Source organism: Salvelinus alpinus, chromosome 3 (genome assembly GCF_045679555.1).
Source record: "Salvelinus alpinus chromosome 3, SLU_Salpinus.1, whole genome shotgun sequence".
NCBI lineage: Eukaryota > Metazoa > Chordata > Actinopteri > Salmoniformes > Salmonidae > Salvelinus > Salvelinus alpinus.
The window spans coordinates 78,404,825-78,429,031 of NC_092088.1; the positions used below are offsets into that span (position 1 = coordinate 78,404,825).

Sequence of the window (24,207 nt, forward strand, 5' to 3'; positions counted from 1 at the left end):
AGGGCGTTCACACTCTCGCATCCCGAAGGAGCCGGCCGAACGGTCGCCAGGTAGAGCTCCAGCTGGAGAAGGAACCCCTGGCACCCGGCAGCCATTCCGTCATATACCCCCGGGAGCGATAACCGAATTCCACTGGATGCTGGTGAAGGAGGGGTGTACATCGAGGGAGGTTGTTGTGGGAGCTGGGGTGATGATGATGGGGTTGCTGAAAAACCCCCTCTCTCCCATCTCTCCGTAGTTTGCCACACGCAATCCATGGCAGTACCGAGACTCTGCAACATAGTCGCGTGCTGCTGGACGCGCTCCTCCACAGGTAGAGGATGGCTGGGTGCACCTGCTGACTCCATTCTTTAGGTGTGTGATTCTGTCAGTGTTCCAGGTGAATGGAATAAAGCGGAGTCAGGCGCAGGACACAGGTATGAGTAAAGCCACGATATTTACTCAATATCAACAATAATCCAACAAGGATAAACATAAAGAATCCAGAACACGTACACGGAACCACTTGACAAAAACAATCACGCACAAAACAAAAGGGGAAGCCAGAGGGTTAAATAAGGAACATGATTATGGAATGGAAACCAGGTGTGTACAATGAAGACAAAACAAAACAAAAATGAAACATGGATCGGTGGTGACTAGAAAGCCGGTGACATCAACCGCCGAACGAACAAGGAGAGGGACCAACTTCGGCGGAAGTCGTGACAACTATGTTTTCATCTGAACTCAGTAAGGTTATAATAATGTTGTGTAAATGTTGTAAAAACAAACTGAACACTGGATAAATACACTATATATACAAAAGTATTTAGACACCCTTTCAAATCAATGGATTCGGCTATTTCAGCCACACCCATTGCTGACAGGTGTATAAAACCGAGCACACAGCCATGCAATCTTAATTGACAGTAGATTGGCCTTACTGAAGAGCTCAGTGACTTTCAACATGGCACCGTCATAGGATGCCACCTTTCCAACAAGTCCTTAAATGTCTGCCCTACTAGAGCTGCCCCGGTCAACTGTAAGTGCTGTTATTGTGAAGTGGAAACGTCTAGGAACAACAAAGGCTCAGCTGTGAAGTGGTAGGCCCCACAAGCTCACAAAACAGGACCGCCGAGTGCTGAAGGGCATAAAAATCGTCTGTCCTAGGGTGCAACACTCACTTCCGAGTTCCAAACTGCCTCTGGAAGCAACGTCAGTACCAGAACTGCTCACCAGGAGCTTCATTAAATGGGTGTCCATGGCCGAGCAGTCTATAGATCAATGCCAAGCATCGGCTGGTGTGGTGTAAAGCTCCCCGCCATTGAACTCTGGAGCAGTGGAAACGCATTCTCTGGAGTGATGAATCATCAAATCAAATCAAAGTTTATTTGTCACGTGCGCCGAAAACAACAGGTGTAGACCTTACAGTGAAATGCTTACTTACAGGCTAAAACCAACAGCGCAAAAAAAGGTATTAGGTGAACAATAGCTAAGTAAAGAAATAAAAACAACAGTAAAAAGACAGTGAAAAATAACAGTAGCGAGGCTATATACAGTAGCGAGGCTATAACAGTAGGGAGGCTACATACAGGCACCGGTTAGTCGTGCTGATTGAGGTAGTATGTACATGTAGATATGGTTAAAGTGACTATGCATATATGATAAACAGAGAGTAGCAGTAGCGTAAAAGAGGGGTTGGTGGGTGGGACACAATGCAGATAGCCCGGTTAGCCAATGTGCGGGGGCACTGGTTGGTCGGGCAAAATGAGGTAGTATGTACATGAATGTATCGTTAAAGTGACTACGCATATATGATAAACAGAGAGTAGCAGCAGCGTAAAAGAGGGGTTGGGGGGAGCACACAATGCAAATAGTCCGGGTAGCCATTTGATTACCTGTTCAGGAGTCTTATGGCTTGGGCGTAAAAACTGTTGAGAAGCCATTTTGTCCTAGACTTGGCACTCCGGTACCGCTTGCCATGCGGTAGTAGAGAGAACAGTCTATGACTGGGGTGGCTGAGGTCTTTGACAATTTTTAGGGCCTTCCTCTGACACCGCCTGGTGTAGAGGTCCTGAGGCAGCTTAGCCCCAGTGATGTACTGGACCATACGCACTACCCTCTGTAGTGCCTTGCGGTCGGAGGCCGAGCAATTGCCGTACCAGGCAGTGATGCAACCAGTCAGGATGCTCTCAATGTTGCAGCTGTAGAACCTTTTGAGGATCTCAGGACCAATGCCAAATCTTTTTAGTTTCCTGAGGGGGAATAGACTTTGTCGTGCTCTCTTCACGACTGTCTTGGTGTGTTTGGACCATTCTAGTTTGTTGATGTGGACACCAAGGAACTTGAAGCTCTCAACCTGCCCCACTACAGCCCCGTCGATGAGAATGGGGGCGTGCTCGGTCCTCCTTTTCCTGTAGTCCACAATCATCTCCTTAGTCTTGGTTACGTTGAGGGATAAGTTGTTATTCTGGCACCACCCGGCCAGGTCTCTGACCTCATCCCTATAGGCTGTCTCGTCATTTTCGGTGATCAGGCCTACCACTGTTTTGTCGCCTGCAAACTTAATGATGGTGCTGGAGTCGTGCCTGGCCATGCGGTTGTGGGTGAACAGGGAGTACAGGAGGGGACTGAGCACGCACCACGGGGGGCTCCAGTGTTGAGGATCAGTGTGGCAGAAGTGTTGCTACCTACCCTCACCACCTGGGGGTGGCCCTTCAGGAAGTCCAGGATCCAGTTGCAGAAGGAGGTGTTTAGTCCCAGGATCCTTAGCTTAGTGATGAGCTTTGAGTGTACTATTGGGTTGAACGCTGAGCTGTAGTCAATGAATAGCATTCTCACATACAGTAGGTGTTCCTTTTGTCCAGGTGGGAAAGGGCAGTGTGGAGTGCAATAGAGATTGCATCATCTGTGGATCTGTTTGGGCGGTATGCAAATTGGAGTGGGTCTAGGGTTTCTGGGATAATGGTGTTGATGTGAGCCATTACCAGCCTTTCAAAGCACTTCATGGCTACAGACGTGAGTGCTGCGGGTCTGTAGTCCTTTAGGCACGTTGCCTTCGTGTTCTTGGGCACAGGGACTATGGTGGTCTGCTTGAAACATGTAGGTATTACAGACTCAATCATGGACATGTTGAAAATGTCAGTGAAGACACCTGCCAGTTGGTCAGCACATCCTGGTAATCCGTCTGGCCCCCATTCTTGTGAATGTTGACCTGTTTAAAGGTCTTACTCACGTCGGCTACGGAGAGAGTGATCATACAGTTGTCCGGAACAGCTGATGCTCTCATGCATGCCTCAATGTTGCTTGCCTCGAAGCAAGCATTGAAGTGATTTAGCTTGTGTGGTAGGCTAGTGTCACTGGGCAGCTTGCGGCTGTGCTTCCCTTTGTAGTCTGAAAAAAGTTTGCAAGCCCTGCCACATAAGACGAGCGTCGGAGCCGGTGTAGTACGATTCAATCTTAGCCCTGTATTGACGCTTTGCCTGTTTGATGGTTTGTCGGAGGGCATAGCAGGATTTCTTATAAGCTTCCGGGTTAGAGTCCCGCACCTTGAAACCGGCAGCTCTCACCTTTAGCTCAGTGCGAATGTTTCCTGTAATCCATGGCTTCTGGTTGAGGTATGTACGCACAGTCACTACGGGGACGACATCCTCGATGCACTTATTGATAAAGTCAGTGACTGATGTGGTGTACTCCTCAATGCCATCGGAAGAATCCCGGAACATGTTCCAGTCTGTGATAGCAAAACAGTCCTGTAGTTTAGCATCTGCTTCATCTGACCAATTTTTTATAGACCAAGTCACTGGTGCTTCCTGCTTTAATTTTTGCTTGTAAGGAGGAATCAGGAGGATAGAATTGATAGAATCAGAAGAATAGAACTTCACCATCTTACAGTTCAACGGACAAATCTGGGTTTGGAGGATGACAGGAGAATGCTACCTGCCCGAATGCATAGTGCCAACTGTAAAGTTTGGTGGAGGAGGAATAATGGGGCTGTTTTTCATGGTTCGGGCAAAGCCCTTTGGTTCCAGTGAAGGGAAATCTTAACGTTACAGCATACAATGACATTCTAGGTGATTCTGTACTTCCAACTTTGTGGCAGCAGTTTGGGGAAGGCCCTTTCCTGTTTCAGCATGACAATGACTGGCCTACACAGAGCCCTGACCTCAACTCCATCGAACACCTTTGGGATGAATAGGAACGCCAACTGTGAGCCAGGCCTAATTACCCAACATCCATGCCCGACCTCACTAATGCTCGTGGCTGAATGGAAGCAAGTGTAACGTCCTGACTAGAGTTCTTATGTGTTTTGCTTGTTTAGTGTTGGTCAGGACGTGAGCTGGGTTTGAATTCTATGTTGTGTGTCTAGTTTGTCTGTTTCTGTGTCCAGCCTAATATGGTTCTCAATCAGAGGCCGCTGTCAATCGTTGTCCCTGATTGAGAATCATATATAGGAGGCTTGTTTTGTGTTGGGATTTTGTGGGTGATTGTTTCCTGTCTTCTGTCTTTGTGTTCTGCACCAGATAGGACTGTTTTCGGTTTTCACATTTATTGTTTTGTTGTTTGTAGTGTTCACATATTCTTTATTAAATTATGTTGAACACTAGCCGCGCTGCGTTTTGGTCCTCTCCTTCATCCCAGGATGAAAACCATTACAGAATCACCCACCTTACTCGGACCAAGCAGCGTGGCAACGGGCAGCAGCGACAGCAGCAGAGAAAGGAGGAATGGACATGGGAGGACGAGCTGGACGGTAAAGGACCCTGGGCATAGCCAGAGGAGTATCGCCGCCCCAATGCAGAGCTGGAGGCAGCAAAAGCGTAGAGGCGGCGTTTTGAGGAGCTAGCTCGGCAGCGGGAGCCGGATCTGGGTTACACCACTTGGGAGGAAATAAACAGGTGGTCGGTTGACCCAGGGAGAGTGCCGGAGCCCGCCTGGGATTCCATGGAGCAATGTGCAGAGGGATACCGGCGAATGAGGTTAGCACGACAGCGCGGTAGGAAGCCCGAGAATAAACCCCAAAAATGTCTTGGGGGGGGGGGGGGGGGGGGGCTAAAGGGTAGTGTGGCGAAGTCAGGTAGGAAACCTGCGCCCACTTCCCATGCTTACCGTGGAGAGCGGGAGTACGGGCAGACACCGTGTTATGCGGAAGAGCGCACGGTGTCTCCTGTACGTGTGCTTAGCCCGGTGCGGGTTATTCCACCTCCCCGCACTGGCCGGGCTAGATTGGGCATTGAGCCAGGTGTCATGAAGCCGGCTCAACGTATCTGGCCTCCAGTACGTCTCCTCGGGCCGGCATACATGGCACCAGCCTTACGCATGGTGTCCCCGGTTCGCCAACACAGCCCAGTGCGGGTTATTCCACCTCCCCGCACTGGTCGGGCTACGGGGAGCATGCAACCAGGTAAGGTTGGGCAGGCTCGGTGCTCAAGGGAGCAAGTACGCCTGCACGGTCCGGTATATCCGGCGCCACCTTCCCGCCCCAGCCCAGTACCACCAGTGCCTACACCACGCACCAGGCTTCCAGTGCGTCTCCAGAGCCCTGTTCCTCCTCCACGCACTCTCCCTGTGGTGCGTGTCTCCAGCCCAGTACCTCCAGTTCCGGCACCACGCACCAAGCCTCCTGTGCGTCTCCAGAGCCCTGTACGCACTGTTCCTTCTCTCCGCACTCGCCCTGAGGTGCGTGCCCTCAGTCCGGTACCACCAGTTCCGGCACCACGCACCAGGCCTACTGTGCGCCTCAGCAGGTCAGAGTCGGCCGTCTGCCCAACGCCGTCTGCACTGCTCGTCTGCCTAGCGCCGTCTGAAATGACTGCCTGCGCAGCGCCGTCTGAGCCATCCGTCTGCCCAGCGCCGTCTGAGCCATCCGTCTGCCCAACGCCGCCTGCACTGCTCGTCTGCTCAACGCCGCCTGCACTGCTCGTCTGCCCAGCGCCGTCTGAGCCGCCCGCCTGCCCAGCGCCGTCTGAGCCGTCCGCCTGCCCAGCGCCGTCTGAGCCGTCCGCCTGCCCAGCGCCGTCTGAGCCGTCCGCCTGCCCAGCGCCGTCTGAGCCGTCCGCCTGCCCAGCGCCGTCTGAGCCGTCCGCCTGCCCAGCGCCGTCTGAGCCGTCCGTCTGTCCCGAGCCGTCAGAGCCGTCCGTCTGTCCCGAGCCGCCAGAGCCGCCCTTCTGTCCCGAGCCGTCAGAGCCGCCCGTCTGTCCCGAGCCGTCAGAGCCGCCCGTCTGTCCCGAGCCGCCAGAGCCGCCCGTCAGTCAGGAGCCGCCAGAGCCGCCCGTCAGTCAGGAGCCGCCAGAGCCGCCAGCCAGTCAGGAGCCGCCAGAGCCGCCAGCCAGTCAGGAGCCGCCAGAGCCGCCAGCCAGTCAGGAACCGCCAGAGCCGCCAGCCAGTCAGGAGCCGCCAGAGCCGCCAGCCAGTCAGGAGCCGCCAGAGCCGCCAGCCAGTCAGGAGCCGCCAGAGCCGCCAGCCAGTCAGGTGCCGCCAGAGCCGCCAGCCAGTCAGGAGCCGCCAGAGCCGCCAGCCAGTCAGGAGCCGCCAGAGCCGCCAGCCAGTCAGGAGCCGCCAGAGCCGCCAGCCAGTCAGGAGCCGCCAGAGCCGCCAGCCAGTCAGGAGCCGCCAGAGCCGCCAGCCAGTCATGAGCTGCCCTCCAGTCATGAGCTGCCACTCAGTCCGGAGCTGCCACTCAGTCCGGAGCTGCCACTCAGTCCGGAGCTGCCACTCAGTCCGGAGCTGCCACTCAGTCCGGAGCTGCCACTCAGTCCGGAGCTGCCACTCAGTCCGGAGCTGCCACTCAGTCCGGAGCTGCCACTCAGTCCGGAGCTGCCACTCAGTCCGGAGGTGCCACTCAGTCCGGAGGTGCCACTCAGTCCGGAGGTGCCACTCAGTCCGGAGCTGCCACTCAGTCCGGAGGTGCCACTCAGTCCGGAGGTGCCACTCAGTCCGGAGGTGCCACTCAGTCCGGAGGTGCCACTCAGTCCGGAGGTGCCACTCAGTCCGGAGGTGCCACTCAGTCCGGAGGTGCCACTCAGTCCGGAGGTGCCACTCAGTCCGGAGGTGCCACTCAGTCCGGAGGTGCCACTCAGTCCGGAGGTGCCACTCAGTCCGGAGGTGCCACTCAGTCCGGAACTGCCTCTCTGTCCGGAACTGCTTTTCAGTCCGGAGTTGCCCCTCTGTCGTGAGCTACCTCTCTGTCCTGAGCTACCTATCTGTCCTGAGCTACCTCTTTGTCCTGAGCTACCTCTCTGTCCTGAGCTACCTCCTCTATCTAGGGGGGGCCTTGGTGAAGGTTCCTAGACCAAGGTCGGGGGCGAGGGTCGCCACTCAAAGGACGCTAAGGAGGGGGACAAAGACAGTGGTGGAGTGGTGTCCTCGTCCTGCGCCGGAGCCGCCACAGCGGACAGATGCCCACCCAGACCCTCCTCTTGAGTTTTAGGGGGTGCGTTCGGAGTCCGCACCTCAGGAGGGGGGTACTGTAACGTCCTGACCAGAGTTCTTATGTGTTTTGCTTGTTTAGTGTTGGTCAGGACGTGAGCTGGGTGGGAATTCTATGTTGTGTGTCTAGTTTGTCTGTTTCTGTGTCCAGCCTAATATGGTTCTCAATCAGAGGCAGCTGTCAATCGTTGTCCCTGATTGAGAATCATATATAGGAGGCTTGTTTTGTGTTGGGATTTTGTGGGTGATTGTTTCCTGTCTTCTGTCTTTGTGTTCTGCACCAGATAGGACTGTTTTCGGTTTTCACATTTATTGTTTTGTTGTTTGTAGTGTTCACATATTCTTTATTAAATTATGTTGAACACTAGCCGCGCTGCGTTTTGGTCCTCTCCTTCATCCCAGGAAGAAAACCATTACAGCAAGTCCCAGCAACAATGCTCCAACATCTATTGGAAAGCCTTCCCAGGAGAGTGGAGGCCATTATAGCAGCAACGGGGGGACCAACTCAATATTAATGCCCATGATATTGGAATGAGATGTTCGACGAACAGGTTTCCATATACTTTTGGTCATGTAGTGTATCTTACTGAATGAGAGGTAGCCATTCATTACAATACCTCTCTCACACACACACTGCCCTCACACTGCGTATGTGTTGTTACACATCATTAAATATATTGAGGCAAAAATTACCGACAGCCGCTTACAATTGAATGAAAATTAAATAGATTTCAATATTATTGAATGATATAGACTTATCTAGGCTATACTGTAGGCTGTTTATGCAGTCATCTCGGTTTTCAATTAAAGTATATTTTTATCTTTAGCTTGTTTGTAACAATTGCAAATACATTCCTAGTCACATTCGTTCTGAAGTTATCAGCGGTCACAGAAAGATAGATAAACATCTTGATTTTGTGTTAAGTGGAGATCTTCTGTCTATAAAGTCACACCGGAGGACAAAAAAGCATTAACGTCAGACTTAGCTGTTCTACGAGTGGCCGGAGGCGTTAAGTAATGACAATTTTCAAGTGTAACTTTAGTAGCGATGGCTTTGAGAAACAGCTAGGAGATTTAACGATGCTCCTGCAAAGGTTCTAACGATGAACTTAGCCTGCAGATGCTTTTGGGAAACCAGGCCCTGGTCTATATGTGGTCTGGTCTGGTCATCTTTACATGTAGTACTCTATGTATTTGGTTTGGTCTGGTTATCTATACCTGTAGTACTCTATGTATGTGGTCTGGTCTGGTTATCTATACCTGTAGTACTCTATGTATGTGGTCTGGTCTGGTTATCTATACCTGTAGTACTCTACGTATGTGGTCTGGTTATCTATACATGAAGTACTCTACGTATGTGGTCTGGTCTGGTTATCTATACATGTAGTACTCTATGTATGTGGTCTGGTCTGGTTATCTATACATGTAGTACTCTACGTATGTGGTCTGGTCTGGTTATCTATACCTGTAGTACTCTACGTATGTGGTCTGGTCTGGTTATCTATACCTGTAGTACTCTACGTATGTGGTCTGGTTATCTATACATGAAGTACTCTACGTATGTGGTCTGGTTATCTATACATGAAGTACTCTACGTATGTGGTCTGGTTATCTATACATGAAGTACTCTACGTATGTGGTCTGGTTATCTATACCTGTAGTACTCTACGTATGTGGTCTGGTTATCTATACATGAAGTACTCTACGTATATGGTCTGGTTATCTATACCTGTAGTACTCTACGTATGTGGTCTGGTCTGGTTATCTATACATGTAGTACTCTACGTATGTGGTCTGGTCTGGTTATCTATACATGTAGTACTCTACGTATGTGGTCTGGTCTGGTTATCTATACATGAAGTACTCTACGTATGTGGTCTGGTTATCTATACATGTAGTACTCTACGTATGTGATCTGGTCTGGTTATCTATACATGTAGTACTCTACGTATGTGGTCTGGTCTGGTTATCTATACCTGTAGTACTCTACGTATGTGGTCTGGTCTGGTTATCTATACATGTAGTACTCTACGTATGTGGTCTGGTTATCTATACATGAAGTACTCTACGTATATGGTCTGGTTATCTATACCTGTAGTACTCTACGTATGTGGTCTGGTCTGGTTATCTATACATGTAGTACTCTACGTATGTGGTCTGGTCTGGTTATCTATACATGTAGTACTCTACGTATGTGGTCTGGTTATCTATACATGTAGTACTCTACGTATGTGGTCTGGTCTGGTTATCTATACATGTAGTACTCTACGTATGTGGTCTGGTCTGGTTATCTATACATGTAGTACTCTACGTATGTGGTCTGGTCTGGTTATCTATACATGTAGTACTCTACGTATGTGGTCTGGTCTGGTTATCTATACATGTAGTACTCTACGTATGTGGTCTGGTCTGGTTATCTATACATGTAGTACTCTACGTATGTGGTCTGGTCTGGTTATCTATACATGTAGTACTCTACGTATGTGGTCTGGTCTGGTTATCTATACATGAAGTACTCTACGTATGTGGTCTGGTTATCTATACATGTAGTACTCTACGTATGTGGTCTGGTCTGGTTATCTATACATGTAGTACTCTACGTATGTGGTCTGGTCTGGTTATCTATACATGTAGTACTCTACGTATGTGGTCTGGTCTGGTTATCTATACCTGTAGTACTCTACGTATGTGGTCTGGTCTGGTTATCTATACATGTAGTACTCTACGTATGTGGTCTGGTCTGGTTATCTATACATGTAGTACTCTACGTATGTGGTCTGGTCTGGTTATCTATACCTGTAGTACTCTATGTATGTGGTCTGTTCTGGTTATCTATACATGTAGTACTCTACGTATGTGGTCTGGTCTGGTTATCTATACATGAAGTACTCTACGTATGTGGTCTGGTTATCTATACATGTAGTACTCTACGTATGTGGTCTGGTTATCTATACATGTAGTACTCTACGTATGTGGTCTGGTCTGGTTATCTTTACATGTAGTACTCTACGTATGTGGTCTGGTTATCTATACATTTAGTACTCTACAATGTGGTCTGGTCTGGTTATCTATACCTGTAGTACTCTATGTATGTGATCTGGTCTGCGATAGCGGCCAAATCTACTTTAGCCATGTCCCAGTCAGGCAGGCCCAACAGCTGTTTGATGACGTTGTCAGCCATCTGCTGCATGAAGTGCAGGGTCTGTACGTAGTCTCCCCGCGTTGCGAAGATCTCATCCAACCTCGCCAGGTGCTGCTTCAGACCACTCTCCATGCTACCCATGGTGCCCGTCACCTGGAGGAGGAGGAGGAGAGATGGAGAGGAGGAAAGGGGGAGAGGAGAAGAAGGGGATAGGCGAAGAGGGGGAGAGGAGAAGAGAAAAGGGGGAGAGGAGAAGAGGGGGAGAGGAGGAAGAGAGGAGAGGAAAGGGGGAGAGGAGAGGAAAGGGGGAGAGGAGGAAGAGAGGCAGAGGAAAGGGAGAGAGGAGGAAGAGAGGGAGAGGAAAGGGGGAGAGGAGAAGAGGGGGAGAGGAAGAGCGGTGTCAGTACACACAGAATACTCAGTTCATTTACATATGATTAGCAAGAGTTAAGGTCTGTCCTAAATGACACCCTATTCTCTATATAGACCACTATTTCTGACTATTTATGTAAAGTAGCGCACATCTGGTGCCAGTTGGGACACAGCCCAAATGTGGAGCATGATTACACTACCACTTCACTCCCCACTTAATTACAACATGCTTCCAGGGTTGTTGACTGGGAAAGGCTTTTCAGAGACAGCGACATCCTGGTATTTGATCATTAAAAAGGGCAATAAATGCTTCCATTCAGCCCTAGGTACTTGGCATTCAGTGGGAGTACCGACCACTCATATTGCTTGTGTTTGTGGAGGAGGGGACAGCGCTGTCGTTTGGTTCTGGGGGACTGCTGGGTGGAAGTAATGAGGTAGTTTGGTATTCACTGTGTGTGGAGTCCTCACTCACTACTGCCTTTGGCTATGGGGGGTAGAGAGAAAGAACGAGAGGAATTAAGAAATTAAGGGAATTAAGAGTAAAAGAAGGAAAGAAAGTAAGAGAAGGATAAAAGGAGGGAAAGATAGAAAGGAAAGAAAGAAAGAAAGAAAGTGAGAGAAAGAGAGAAAAAATAAAGCGAAAGAGAAGAGTACCCACGGGAAGAAGATAAAGCTGGTCAGAAGGTTGGTTCAGGGAGTTAAGGTGACATTGGCAGATACAGAACAAATACATTATGCTACACTGATTAGGACAGTACCATGAGGCCTACTGTACACTGATCAGGACAGTACCATGAGACCTACTGTACACTGATCAGGACAGTACCATGAGGCCTACTGTACACTGATCAGGACAGTACCATGAGACCTACTGTACACTGATTAGGACAGTACCATGAGGCCTACTGTACACTGATTAGGACAGTACCATGAGGCCTACTGTACACTGATTAGGACAGTACCATGAGGCCTACTGTACACTGATTAGGACAGTACCATGAGGCCTACTGTACACTGATTAGGACAGTACCATGAGGCCTACTGTACACTGATTAGGACAGTACCATGAGGCCTACTGTACACTGATTAGGACAGTACCATGAGGCCTACTGTACACTGATTAGGACAGTACCATGAGGCCTACTGTACACTGATCAGGACAGTACCATGAGGCCTACTGTACACTGATCAGAACAGTACCATGAGGCCTACTGTACACTGATTAGGACAATACCATGTGGCCTACTGCACACTGATTAGGACAGTACCATGTGGCCTACTGTACACTGATTAGGACAGTACCATGTGGAGCATCACTTTAGCCACTGTACTATGGCGGTATTATTATATTTCAGCTTGAGATCTAGTTTGAGATACAAGATGCATAATTCTTCTTTTCCTGTGTCATGACGTTGCCCTGTTGGCAAGGTTTATGACCCCCCCATAAATACCTGTCCCCATTTTTCTCTCCACTCTACAGAATGGACTCTTGGGAAGCCCTTTTGTTAACACAGAGAGAGTATTGTAACATCAAAAGGTTGGGGAAGAACAATCTTTAGGTAATCCAACCAGTTGGAAGTATCCGTTGGTACTTAAAGAATATGATGTCAGATCAGTTGTCATCTGAGACATTATTACTGATGATAAGACGACATAAACTGTATCTTGGAAAGTCTACACATTCTAGTTATCAGATTCATATATAATTGTTGTGCAATTTAAATGTTTAAATATGAAACTATTTGTGAAAAGTTTAAATGTAATTTTAGCTTCTAAATGAGAGAATTGTTTTCATAAGTGAACTATGCTCACTCAGTGGCCCTGCCCAAGTGAACAGACATTTGTTGTGAAATATGAAGCAGGCCCTTCTCTCCCCCACTACAAAAGGCCATTGACAAAAGTCAACCTCTTGTGTTCTCGATGACGTGAGGACTGATGTTCATATGTTTAAAAGGGCTAATATCAACTACAGAACTAAGCCAACCTCAGCGTGAGCTCTGGTTGCGAATGGTTGAATGACTACAACCTAACGAAATTAACATTGTGTTCCCGATGACGTGAGGACTGATGTCCATACGCTTAAGGGGGCGAATTTCAATGTGGAGGTGATGATCGCCACGCTGGAAGGATGAATGTGACTATACCAGCCAGAGTATAGCATGAGCTTATAGTATGGCAACTTGATATGAACTTTGAACTCTTATTCACTAAAGAAGTGATACATCTTAGACATCGAGTTAGCAGCAGCAGCTGTAAACTTGGGCTAGGAAAGGACGGACAATCTCTTTAGAAAGACAGGGTACACAAAGTATTCGTTCAACCACACGACGATGGTACTACAACGTATTCGTTCTACCACAAGACCTATTCCTCAAAGGACAAGGGAGATCTCTGCTGGGCAACCCAGAGTAAATATTTATTGCATTTTCCTTTTCCAAATGGGCAGTTATTTAGAATGCATAAGATTCTGTATTTCCGATAGCCTAGCTTTATAAGGTCTGATAGAGACCCAATCCTTTTGTTCCTCATTCTTCCCATGCTTTCATTCAAACCAAACTCCCTTTCTTTGTGTAACCAGCCATCATATCGGTTCCGTCCACTAGGGACGTTTACTTGTATGACATAATTATTAATCAATGTATGATCCATCCTGTGTATATGTAATTCTGTGTGATTATTTAGGTATTTAGTAAATAAATAATTAAACAAAATGTTGTATTGATGATTCAACTTGTTAGCATGGGTTTGTGAAGATAACCAAGAATTTTACGACGTTCAGATGAGACTGAATAAGGTGACGATTGCTAATTGACTGCTATTGATATAAAAGATTACCAGGTCTTTAAGAGTTTATTCAGAAGACAACAGCTCTATAAACATTTTTCCGTGGTGCTCCGACTTCCTAGTTAATTACATGTACATGATTAGTTTAATCAGGCAATATTAATTACAGAGAATTTATTTGATAAAATAGCATGTCATATAACACTTAATCCATAGCAAAGACACGACACCGGGCTCTTACTCAAACTGATTGTCTCAGCTCAATGGTGAGGAGGAGAGGAGGGTTCCTTCAATTACATTTGAATGGATGAGCTCAGAATGGATGAGGTCAGGCATGAAATGAAACATGGCTCTAAAGTGCTGTAGCCGTTCTGTCTCCCAAAGATAGATTCCTTCTCCGCTGGTTAATTTTGGGTAATAAAATCTTGAAAAACCTCTTCATGAATATATTCCACTTTTTTTTACCAGTTTAATGTGATGGTAACCACAGCTGATGTTTTACACCCCAAAATAGATATTATGTCTTGAGAGAAGGGTTAAGAGACATTTTGGTTTGTTGGGTTCGGAGGAAAAGAGAACATGAAAGTGACAGAATATACTGTATGCCATTGAGAAGATGATTGACAGACATAGAAAGGTGGTTAGGAGAGTAATGCACAGAATGGTTGTCTATGATGGATATTGTGGGAAACGATTTGAAAGCATTTGAAGGTCTGAATTCCACAAACAGCCCAGATGGCATAAGACAGTGGTTCCCAAACTTTTTATAGTCCCGTACCCCTTCAAACATTCAACCTCCAGCTGTGTACCCCCTCTAGCACCAGGGTTAGCGTACTCTCAAATGTTGTTTTTGCCATCATTGTAAGCCTGCCACAGATACATTTATTAAACATAAGAATGAGTATGAGTTTGTCACAACCCGGCTCGTGGGAAGTGACAAAGAGCTCTTAAAGGACATGGGAAGTGACAAAGAGCTCTTAAAGGACATTATTATTTTTTATAATAATATAAAAATAATCAATAATTTTGCTCTGTATTTAACCATCTTATATATAAAACCTTATTTGTTCATCGAAAATTGTGAATAACTCACCACAGGTTAATGAGAAGTGTGTGCTTGAAAGGAAGCACATAACTCTGCAATGTTGGGTTGTATTGGAGAGAGTGTCTTAAATCCTTTCCCACACACATTCTGTGCCTGTATTTAGTTTTATGCTAGTGAGGACCGAGAATCCACTCTCACATAGGTACATGGTTGCAAAGGGCATCAGTGTCTAAACAGCGCGATTTTCCAAGGCAGGATACTCTGAACGCAATCCAGAAATCTGGCAGTGGCTTCTGATTAAATTACATTTTCACAGAACAGCTTGTTGCAATTTCAATGAGGCTCTCTTGTTCAGATATCGGTAAGTGGACTGGAGGCAGGGCATGAAAGGGATAATGAATCCAGTTGTTTGTCTCATCTGCTTCGGGAAAGTACCTGCGTAATTGCGCACCCAACTCACTCAGGTGCTTCGCGATATCACATTTGACATTGTCCGTAAACTTGAGTTCTTTGCACACAAAAATTCATACAATGATGGAAAGACCTGTGTGTTGTCCTTGTCCATGTTAATGCAAACAGAGAAGAGCTCCACCTTCTTAATCATTGCCTCAATTTTGTCCCGCACATTGAATATAGTTGCGAGAGTCCCTGTAATCCTAGATTCAGATCATTCAGGCGAGAGAAAAAACATCACCCAGACAAGTGAAAATTATGGTCAGTAAATAAAACTTTAAGCTTGTCTCTCAATTTAAAAAAACTTGTCAATACTTTGCCCCTTGATAACCAGCACACTTCTCTATGTTGTAAAAGCGTTAGATGGTCGCTGCCCATTTCATTGCAGTGCAGAAAATACACAAGAGTTCACAGCCCTTGCTTTAACAAAGTTAACCATTGTCATTGTAGTGTCCAAAATGTCTTTCAAGCTGTCGGGCATTCCCTTGGCAGCAAGAGCCTCTTGTGGATGCTACAGTGTACCCAAGTGGCGTCGGGAGCAACTGCTTGCACGTGTGTTACCCCTTCACTATGTCTCCCTGTTTGCACCATCAGTACAGATACCAACACATCTTGACCACCAAAGTCCAATTGCTGTCACAAAGCTGTCCAGTACTTTAAGAATATCCTCTCCTGTTGTCCTGGTTTCCAGTGGTTTGCAGAAGAGGATGTCTTCCTTAATTGACCCCCCCCCCATAAACATAACGGACATATACCAGGAGCTGTGCCAGGCCCGCCACGTCTGTTGAATCATCCAGCTGTAAGGCATATAATTCACTGGCTTGTATGCGAAGCAGTAATTGTTTCAAAACATCTCCTGCCATGGTACTTACGCGTCGAGAAACAGTGTTGTATGATGAAGACATTGCCTATATAGATTTTTGGCCTTCTCCACCAGCATTGTCCCAGCCATATCCGTGACAGCAGGAAGAATTAAGTCCTCCACAATAGTATGGGGCTTGCCTGTCCGAGCCACTTGGTAGCTCACCATATAAGAGGCTTCTAGCCCCTTCTTATTAATGGTATCTGTTGCTTTTATACATATCTTACTACTCAAAAGTCGACTTAATTCTCGCTCAAAAAACTCCCGTGGCGTATTTTTCAAAATGCCATGTTTTGTTTCAAAATGTCTGCGCAAGAGTGAAGGTTTCATCGAGTTGTGAGATAGTACTTTTGCAAATTTAACACACTGTGGCTGAGGAAAGGCACTACTCCCAATATAAGTGAACACCAAAACAATGTAGATCTCATCATACTTGCGCCTCTTCGATGGTCCAACGTCCCTGTCCGGTGTTTTCCCAGGTAAGGGAATGAGCAGCAGCTACGTTTGGTTACATACGGACCGTTAGTGGAATTCCCGCGAGAGAGTAACGGTTAATTTGATTGGATGTTAATAACAACAAAATGTCAAATAATTTCGCTGAACACTAGATGGTTTAATTTTATTTTTGTCAGTGAAATGAGGCTAGAAAACAACCTCACACAACTGTATAGCCCCATTGGAAAATATAAATGTACTGTTTAAAAAAAATGTAATTTTTTAATGTGTATCGTGTATCACATTTTTATTTGGCGTACCCCAGTTTGGGAATACCTGGCATAAGACATTGAAAGGGAGTGGAGGAGAGGAAGGAAAGAGAAAGTGGCTTAGCAAAAATAAGCAACCTTTTGCCTGATGCTAGCAGCTTCACTTCACTGAAAACACACTGCAACGCCCATGTCTGAACAGGGAAGTCAGTGTTGCTCATTAGTCCTATTACATCTGTGTTCTTACTCCAAGTCTAACACAACAACTATGCACTTTCATATCCAGACCTTTACCCTAAACTTAACCACTTCATATCACATTACCTTAAGATAACCCTTAACCTTACTGTTAGATCTGCAGATACTGTAGGGTAGAATATCTACTTCTTAGGTCTCTGATGCTTTATAGTACCATCCTGATGTTCGTGTTCTAGACGCAGCACAGCATGGGTAAGGATGCCAAGGCTGTAGCAGCCAGTGGGGATGCCCTCCTGAAATCCCTTGTCTGGGACAGGAGCCAAACCTAGGAGTCTATAGGCCCAGATCCAGACCCAGGCCCATCTCTCAGTCAACAGCTCTGTCAGTCAGTCACCAGCCATCCCACACAAATCTGCATCCAAAATGGCACCCTATTCCCTACATAGTGCACTACCTTTGAGCAGAGCCCTATGGTGCAGTACTATTTGTGCACTATTTAGGGGCTAGGGTGCCATTTGGGACGCACAGAGACCTCCAACCAGGCAGTTTATCACTGGCTTGTCAACTCCATCCCAAACAAAACCCTTCTTCCTTCCCCTCAACAATTATCAAACATTCTCTCTCCAAGAGCTTGATAATTTGAACATGGTTGCTTACGTTCTAAATAGTTCAAGTAAATCCTTCTTTCACCACACAGAGTCAAATAACTAATCTTTCAACTCTATCGTTTCCAGACAAAGCCTATTACGATGAGAGTGTGTTTGGTTGAGGGAAATATGTTTACAGTTATGTCACTGGTAAGGTCCCAACCAGGGCTAGATAGAACCTTTCTCTCTGACTGAACCACACAGGCAGAGCTCTGATAGCCTGGTCCCACATTTGCTTGTGCTGTCTTTCCAACTCGTATGGTAATTGGCAGGACAACACAAACAGATCTGGGACCAGGCTAGAGCTCTGACTATTGGATGCCAAAACCTCTCTTCATTCACCATCTCCTTCCTCCAAGACTCAGCAAAGAAGAAAACTATTTATTTATAGAATGTCTGCGGAGTTCATATGGGATATCAGTTAGAGATTATACAAGCATTCCAAATTCCCATTATTCCCTTAACGGTATGAAGAGCAGACTGTTTTTCTGTCTTCTCCTCCTGAAACGAATGTCTTCTAACTGTGTGTCTGATTGTTAATTCAGATTCCCAGTCAGGGTTGTCAGCATGGGGGGCAGACAGCTACACAACCATATGGTCCAGAACTAATGAACTAACTCAAACAAGCTGGGAAAAGTGATGTGACTGTGGTAAAAAAGCAGCCATTGACTAACTATGAAGTCAACTTCCATTGATGGTGACTATTAAGTGTTTCCAAATCTGGCCCTCATACTATCATGGTCACCTAATCATCCCCAGCTTTCAATTGGCTCATTCATCCCCCCTCCTCTCCCCTGTAACTATTCCCCAGATCATTGCTGTAAATAAGAATGTTCTCAGGCAACTTACCTGATAAAATAAAAGGTTAAAAATAGAAGAAAAAAATAATACATTTCCACCACCTCCTAGTCTAAGATATCTGCTCCACTTCTGAGGAGTGTGGAGTGGCAGAGGAGGAGTGGGCAGAAGCCAAAGCAGCCATTGTTATCAGAAAGAGGACTAACACCGAAGCAGCACATCAGGATACCCGGCCCTTGATCCTCATCAAAGGTCTTTGTTTGCTGGGTTCACGGATGATTGTGGGGACATAAAATCCCCAAAAGTACCCACAAGGATAGTGAAAGAAGGAAAATTCTCCCTCATGGTGACATTTCCCACATCCCCATGAGGATAAAGGCTATTTTGAGGTTAGGTTTAGTGTTACAATTAAGGTTAGGGTTTGAATTAGGGAAAGGGGGTAGTGGTTAGGTTCAGGAGTTAGGGCAAATAGGATTTTGAATGAAAATAGGATAGAAGAACAAAACGTGTGTGTGGGTTGTAGAGTGTGTGTGGGTGTGTGTGTGTGCGTGGAGTCTGATTGTGAAGAGAGACTGTCGTCTGTCTATAAGACACAGTAAGGCCTTTGTACCATCGGAGGACCACAACTATTTAACAGCTCAGATAGGAACTAGGCTATATTGGTTCTACATGCTTTGGGCTCAATCTCCATTAAAAGTGCATCTTAGTCTTGGACTAGGCTTAATCTGTGTCAGGTAAACCGACTGTCTGTTTTCGGGCCCAGCTGTGTAGGGAACAGCTATGACACAGAGAGTAAGCTACAGAAACACTAATCCATTCCATTACCACAGATGGGGAGTTCATTCCTGCTCTTCAACAGCGAACATAGAAGTCATCTGGAGTCTCTACGTCTGTCTCTCTGACGATGATGATGCACTTCCTGCCTCACTGCTGAGGGAAGTGACAAGGAGGCAGGATAGTGGGTGATGGGATGGTGATTTCATAATAAGCCAGAGGCTGCATTATCAATCCAGCCTCCAGGAGAGTGTGGCATATTGGTCAGAGACCCACCAGAGAGCAGAAGCTTGGTGGTTCCCATGGCTCAATCTATAATTGGTTGAAGCAGGATTTGATTCCTGCATAGGCTACACTGAACACCTTCCTAATATTGAGTTGCCCCCCCCCCCCTTTTCCCTCAGAACAGCCTCAATTTGTTGGGGGAAGGACTCTAGGTGTCAAAAGTGTTCCACAGGGATGCTGGCCCATGTTGACTCCAATGCTTCCCACAATTGGGTCAAGTTAGCTGGATGTCCTTTGGATGGTGGACCATCCTTGATAGAAAACTGCTAAGCGTGAAAAACCCAGCAGCATTGCAGTTCTTGACACAAACTGGTGCGCCTGGCACCTACTACTGTCGTGTCCTTGGCATCATTAAAAGTGATGACTTATTTTATCAAATAAATTCTCTGTAATTATTATTACGTGATTAAACTAATCATGTAAATGTAATTAACTAGGAAGTCGGAGCACCAAGGAAAATCTTCAGATTATAAAGTTATAATTTTCCGAATATAACTTCAGATATTTTCATATCTGATCAATTAGTCTGATCAATTAACTAATTATTATTTACCTCACGTTAGTCTCATTCCAAACGTCATAAATTGTTGGTTATCTGCACAAACCCAGCCTTTACTATGAATCATCCATACACCAATTGTCTTAATCATTTATTTACTAACTAACCACAGAAATGCACCAACAAACAGTAGATCTGTTACTAACAAATGATAGGGAAGATTCCCTAGAGGGCTAAGCTGATATGACGGAGAAAGACAAAAAGGGATCACTACACAGTTGATAATTATATTAATTTAAATGCTAATCCTTTGCACATGAACGCTCACTCATTCGGGAATAATTGCAATCAATATATATTTACGCCCAGGTGTGGTCGTGATCTCTGTTGGACTCGTCAGTCCGTCTGCTGGAGAATCAGTTCATCCGCGTCTTTTTCTCACTTTCTGAAGATCAAAGTCTTTCGTGGTTAGAATGGATACTTCAGAGTTCTCATAGAACAGATGTTTCAGCTGTTGTCGGTAATAGCATCCTAGGTTTACATAATTTCTAGCTGCAGACTAGTAATTAGTTCACGCTGTGAGTTTGCTCAGTCTTGGTACTCAAACCTGTGCCACCTCAGCTGACACCGAGGTATGTGTGGTCTGAAGAGGATTTCCTCAGGAGGGGGTTTTATTCGTAACAATAGATAAGGCGGTTCTATGAAGTCTGATCATGTCTGTGCTCATGGGGGCGGGCCAATGACTTAGTTAAACTTTAAAGGGAATACAATTCTCACATTAAAGGTTTATCATATTACATAATTTCACAAATAGTTTCATCCTTATTCATTTTATACAATAATTAGATGCAAACTTCAAAATTCAGAGATATAGTTGTGTGTGTTTCCTGTCCTTTCTGAGGTCACCAAATGAAAGTGTCCACGGACCATTCCCACAAGCGGACATTGTTTCATATTCTCATTTTGGGGATTTAGGAGTTTGCCATGTGAAATCTTTTGTTCTCTCTGTGTCTCTCTTTCTGCATGGCCAGGGGGAGAGAGTCTCCGCCAGGAATTTACAACCTGAGATAACAGAACCTGAGTGTAGGAGAGAGTGGGAAGCCATGATCTATACCCAGAAAGGCCCATGTCATGACACTACCATACCCCGTTCAAAGGCACATAAATATTTTGTCTTGCACATTCACCCTCTGAATGGCACACATACACAATCCATGTCTCAATTGTCTCAAGGCTTAAAAATCCTTAATTAACCAGACTCCTCCCCTTAATCTACACTGATTGAAGTGGATTTAACAAGTTACATCAATAAGGGACCATAGCTTTTACCTGGTCAGTCTTTTTTTGCGGGATTTTACCCCCGTTCTCTCCAATTTCATGATACACAATTGCGATCTTGTCTCATCGCTGAAATCTCCAATGGGTTCGGGAGAAGCGAAAGTCGAGTCATGCATCCTCCGAAACACAACCATCCAAAATCACGCTTCTTAACACCTACCTGCTTAACCCGGAAGTGTCGGAGGAAACACCGTTCAACCAAAATCAGCCTGCAGGTGTCCGGTCCAGCACAAGGAGTCGCTAGAGCGCAAGGAGTTAAGTAAAGTCCCCCCCGGCCAGACCCTCCCCTAACCTGGACGACGCTGGGACAATTGTGCGCCGCCCTATGGGATTCCCGGTCACGGCCGGTTGTGACACAGCCTGGGATAGAACCTGGGTCTGTAGTGATGCCTCAAGCACTGTGATGCAGTGCCTTAAACCGCTGTGCCACTAGCGAGGCCCAGAGCAGGTGTTCTTAATGGATAAAAGCATCTGCTCAGGCCTCCAGAGTGGCGCAGCGGTCTAAGGCACTCGTAGCAGGCCAGGCGCCTGCAAGCTGACTTCGGTCACCAGTTGGACGGTGTGGACACAGTGGTGTGGATAGCTTCCGGGTTAAGCGAGCAGTGTGTCAAGAAGCTTTGCAGGGTCGTGTTTCGGGGGGCGCATGGCTCTCCACCTTCGCCAATTGGATATCATGAAATTGGGGAGACAAAGCATCGGCTCAACCAGAATATTTAATCTAATACAGGATTAAGGAAATCTGGCTATATGTTCAACCATTAAGGTCTGCACATCACAAGGGACATACAGTACATCCCAACATTTATGAATTTAACATTCACTGCCTATAAAATGGCTGGGTTAAAACAAGGCCAGATCCTTCTTAGCACTGAGAGAAAATAGAACGGAAATCCCACTGCCGAAACTTCCTGTAGAGTCCTGAGCCTTATTATCTGAGTGACTAAAACGCCCCGGAGAGAATGGGAAATAAATCTGGATTCTCTCTGTGTCGTCATCAGTGCTTCTTAGCACTTAAGAGGAAACCGAGATAGAAATAGTCAGGAAAGGCCTCACAGTGTAAGGTAGTGGGCACATGAAGGGAGACAGAAGGAGGAGGATGGTTCTTTGTTCATGGGGAGTTAGACAGTCACCCGGGGGATGGGGAGTAGGATTGGGGTGGGGGTGAGAAGAGAGGGCAATTTTCAGCAGTATAATTGTAGAATCTAAAGCTATAAAAAAAGCATTTGAGGCATTTTCAAATCAAATCTAATTGTATTTGTCAGATGCTTTGTAAACAACAGGTGTAGACTAACAGTGAAATGCTTACTTACGGGCCCTTCCCAACAATCCAGAGAGAAAGAAAAACACAAGGAATAAATACACAATGTGCAACGATAACATGGCTATATACACAGGGTACCAGTACTGAGTCAATGTGCAGGGGTATGAGGCAATTGGGGTAGAGTAGATATGTTTATATATAGGTAGGGATAAAGTCACCAGTCAACAGTCACCAATCAACAGTCATTGTGTCTGATGGACTTGGTCTCCATGCCTAGCAGCTAAAACGAACACATTGGGACTCATGTGGGTACAAACCACGAGAACAATGTCTGGTTGGACCAGCCTCCCAGAGTGTACATTGGAAGCAGCACACACAGAGACCGTTTCTTGGATCATGACCTGGCTGTGACTGCAGACATTATAACCATCACACAGTGGGGTTGGAGGGGGCTGGCTGTGACTGCAGACATTATGACCATCACACAGTGGGGTTGGAGGGGGCTGGCTGTGACTGCAGACATTATGACCATCACACAGTGGGGTTGGAGGGGGCTGGCTGTGACTGCAGACATTATAACCATCACACAGTGGGGTTGGAGGGGTCTGGCTGTGACTGTAGACATTATGACCATCACACAGTGGGGTTGGAGGGGGCTGGCTGTGACTGTAGACATTATGACCATCACACAGTGGGGTTGGAGGGGGTTGGCTGTGACTGCAGACACTATGACCATCACACAGTGGGGTTGGAGGGGGTTGGCTGTGACTGCAGACATTATGACCATCACACAGTGGGGTTGGAGGGGGCTGGCTGTGACTGTAGACATTATGACCATCACACAGTGGGGTTGGAGGGGGCTGGCTGTGACTGTAGACATTATGACCATCACACAGTGGGGTTGGAGGGGGCTGGCTGTGACTGTAGACATTATGACCATCACACAGTGGGGTTGGAGGGGGCTGGCTGTGACTGTAGACATTATAACCATCACACAGTGGGGTTGGAGGGGGCTGGCTGTGACTGTAGACATTATAACCATCACACAGTGGGGTTGGAGGGGGCTGGCTGTGACTGTAGACATTATGACCATCACACAGTGGGGTTGGAGGGAGCTGGCTGTGACTGTAGACATTATGACCATCACACAGTGGGGTTGGAGGGGGCTGGTTGTGACTGTAGACATTATAACCATCACACAGTGGGGTTGGAGGGGGCTGGCTGTGACTGTAGACATTATAACCATCACACAGTGGGGTTGGAGGGGGCTGGCTGTGACTGTAGACACAGACAATGGGGGGGATGAGAAAGACAAAGTAGTGGGTCTACTGGACCCACCAGGCTGTGAGTGTTGTACAGGGAGTCATCAGCTGTATGGTCATGTAGTGTATGGTAACGCCGCAGCCCGTCTGAACGCCGCAGCCCGTCTGGTGTTCAACCTTCCCAAGTTCTCTCACGTCACCCCCCTCCTCCGCTCTCTCCACTGGCTTCCAGTTGAAGCTCGCATCCGCTACAAGACCATGGTGCTTGCCTACGGAGCTGTGAGGGGAACGGCACCTCCGTACCTTCAGGCTCTGATCAGGCCCTACACCCAAACAAGGGCACTGCGTTCATCCACCTCTGGCCTGCTCGCCTCCC

The 24,207-nt window shown here is 46.8% G+C and overlaps 1 protein-coding gene across 2 annotated transcripts in view; it reads right to left on the bottom strand.

Annotated features, from left to right (window-relative positions):
- Positions 1 to 24,207, bottom strand: part of LOC139571399 (protein tweety homolog 2-like) — a 106,292-nt gene that overhangs the window by 36,901 nt on the left and 45,184 nt on the right. For both annotated transcript variants that reach the window (XM_071394229.1, XM_071394230.1), the window contains exon 4: positions 10,482 to 10,702. In XM_071394229.1, coding sequence (XP_071250330.1) covers positions 10,482 to 10,702 — 221 coding nt within the window. The remainder of the gene's footprint in view (positions 1 to 10,481; positions 10,703 to 24,207) is intronic.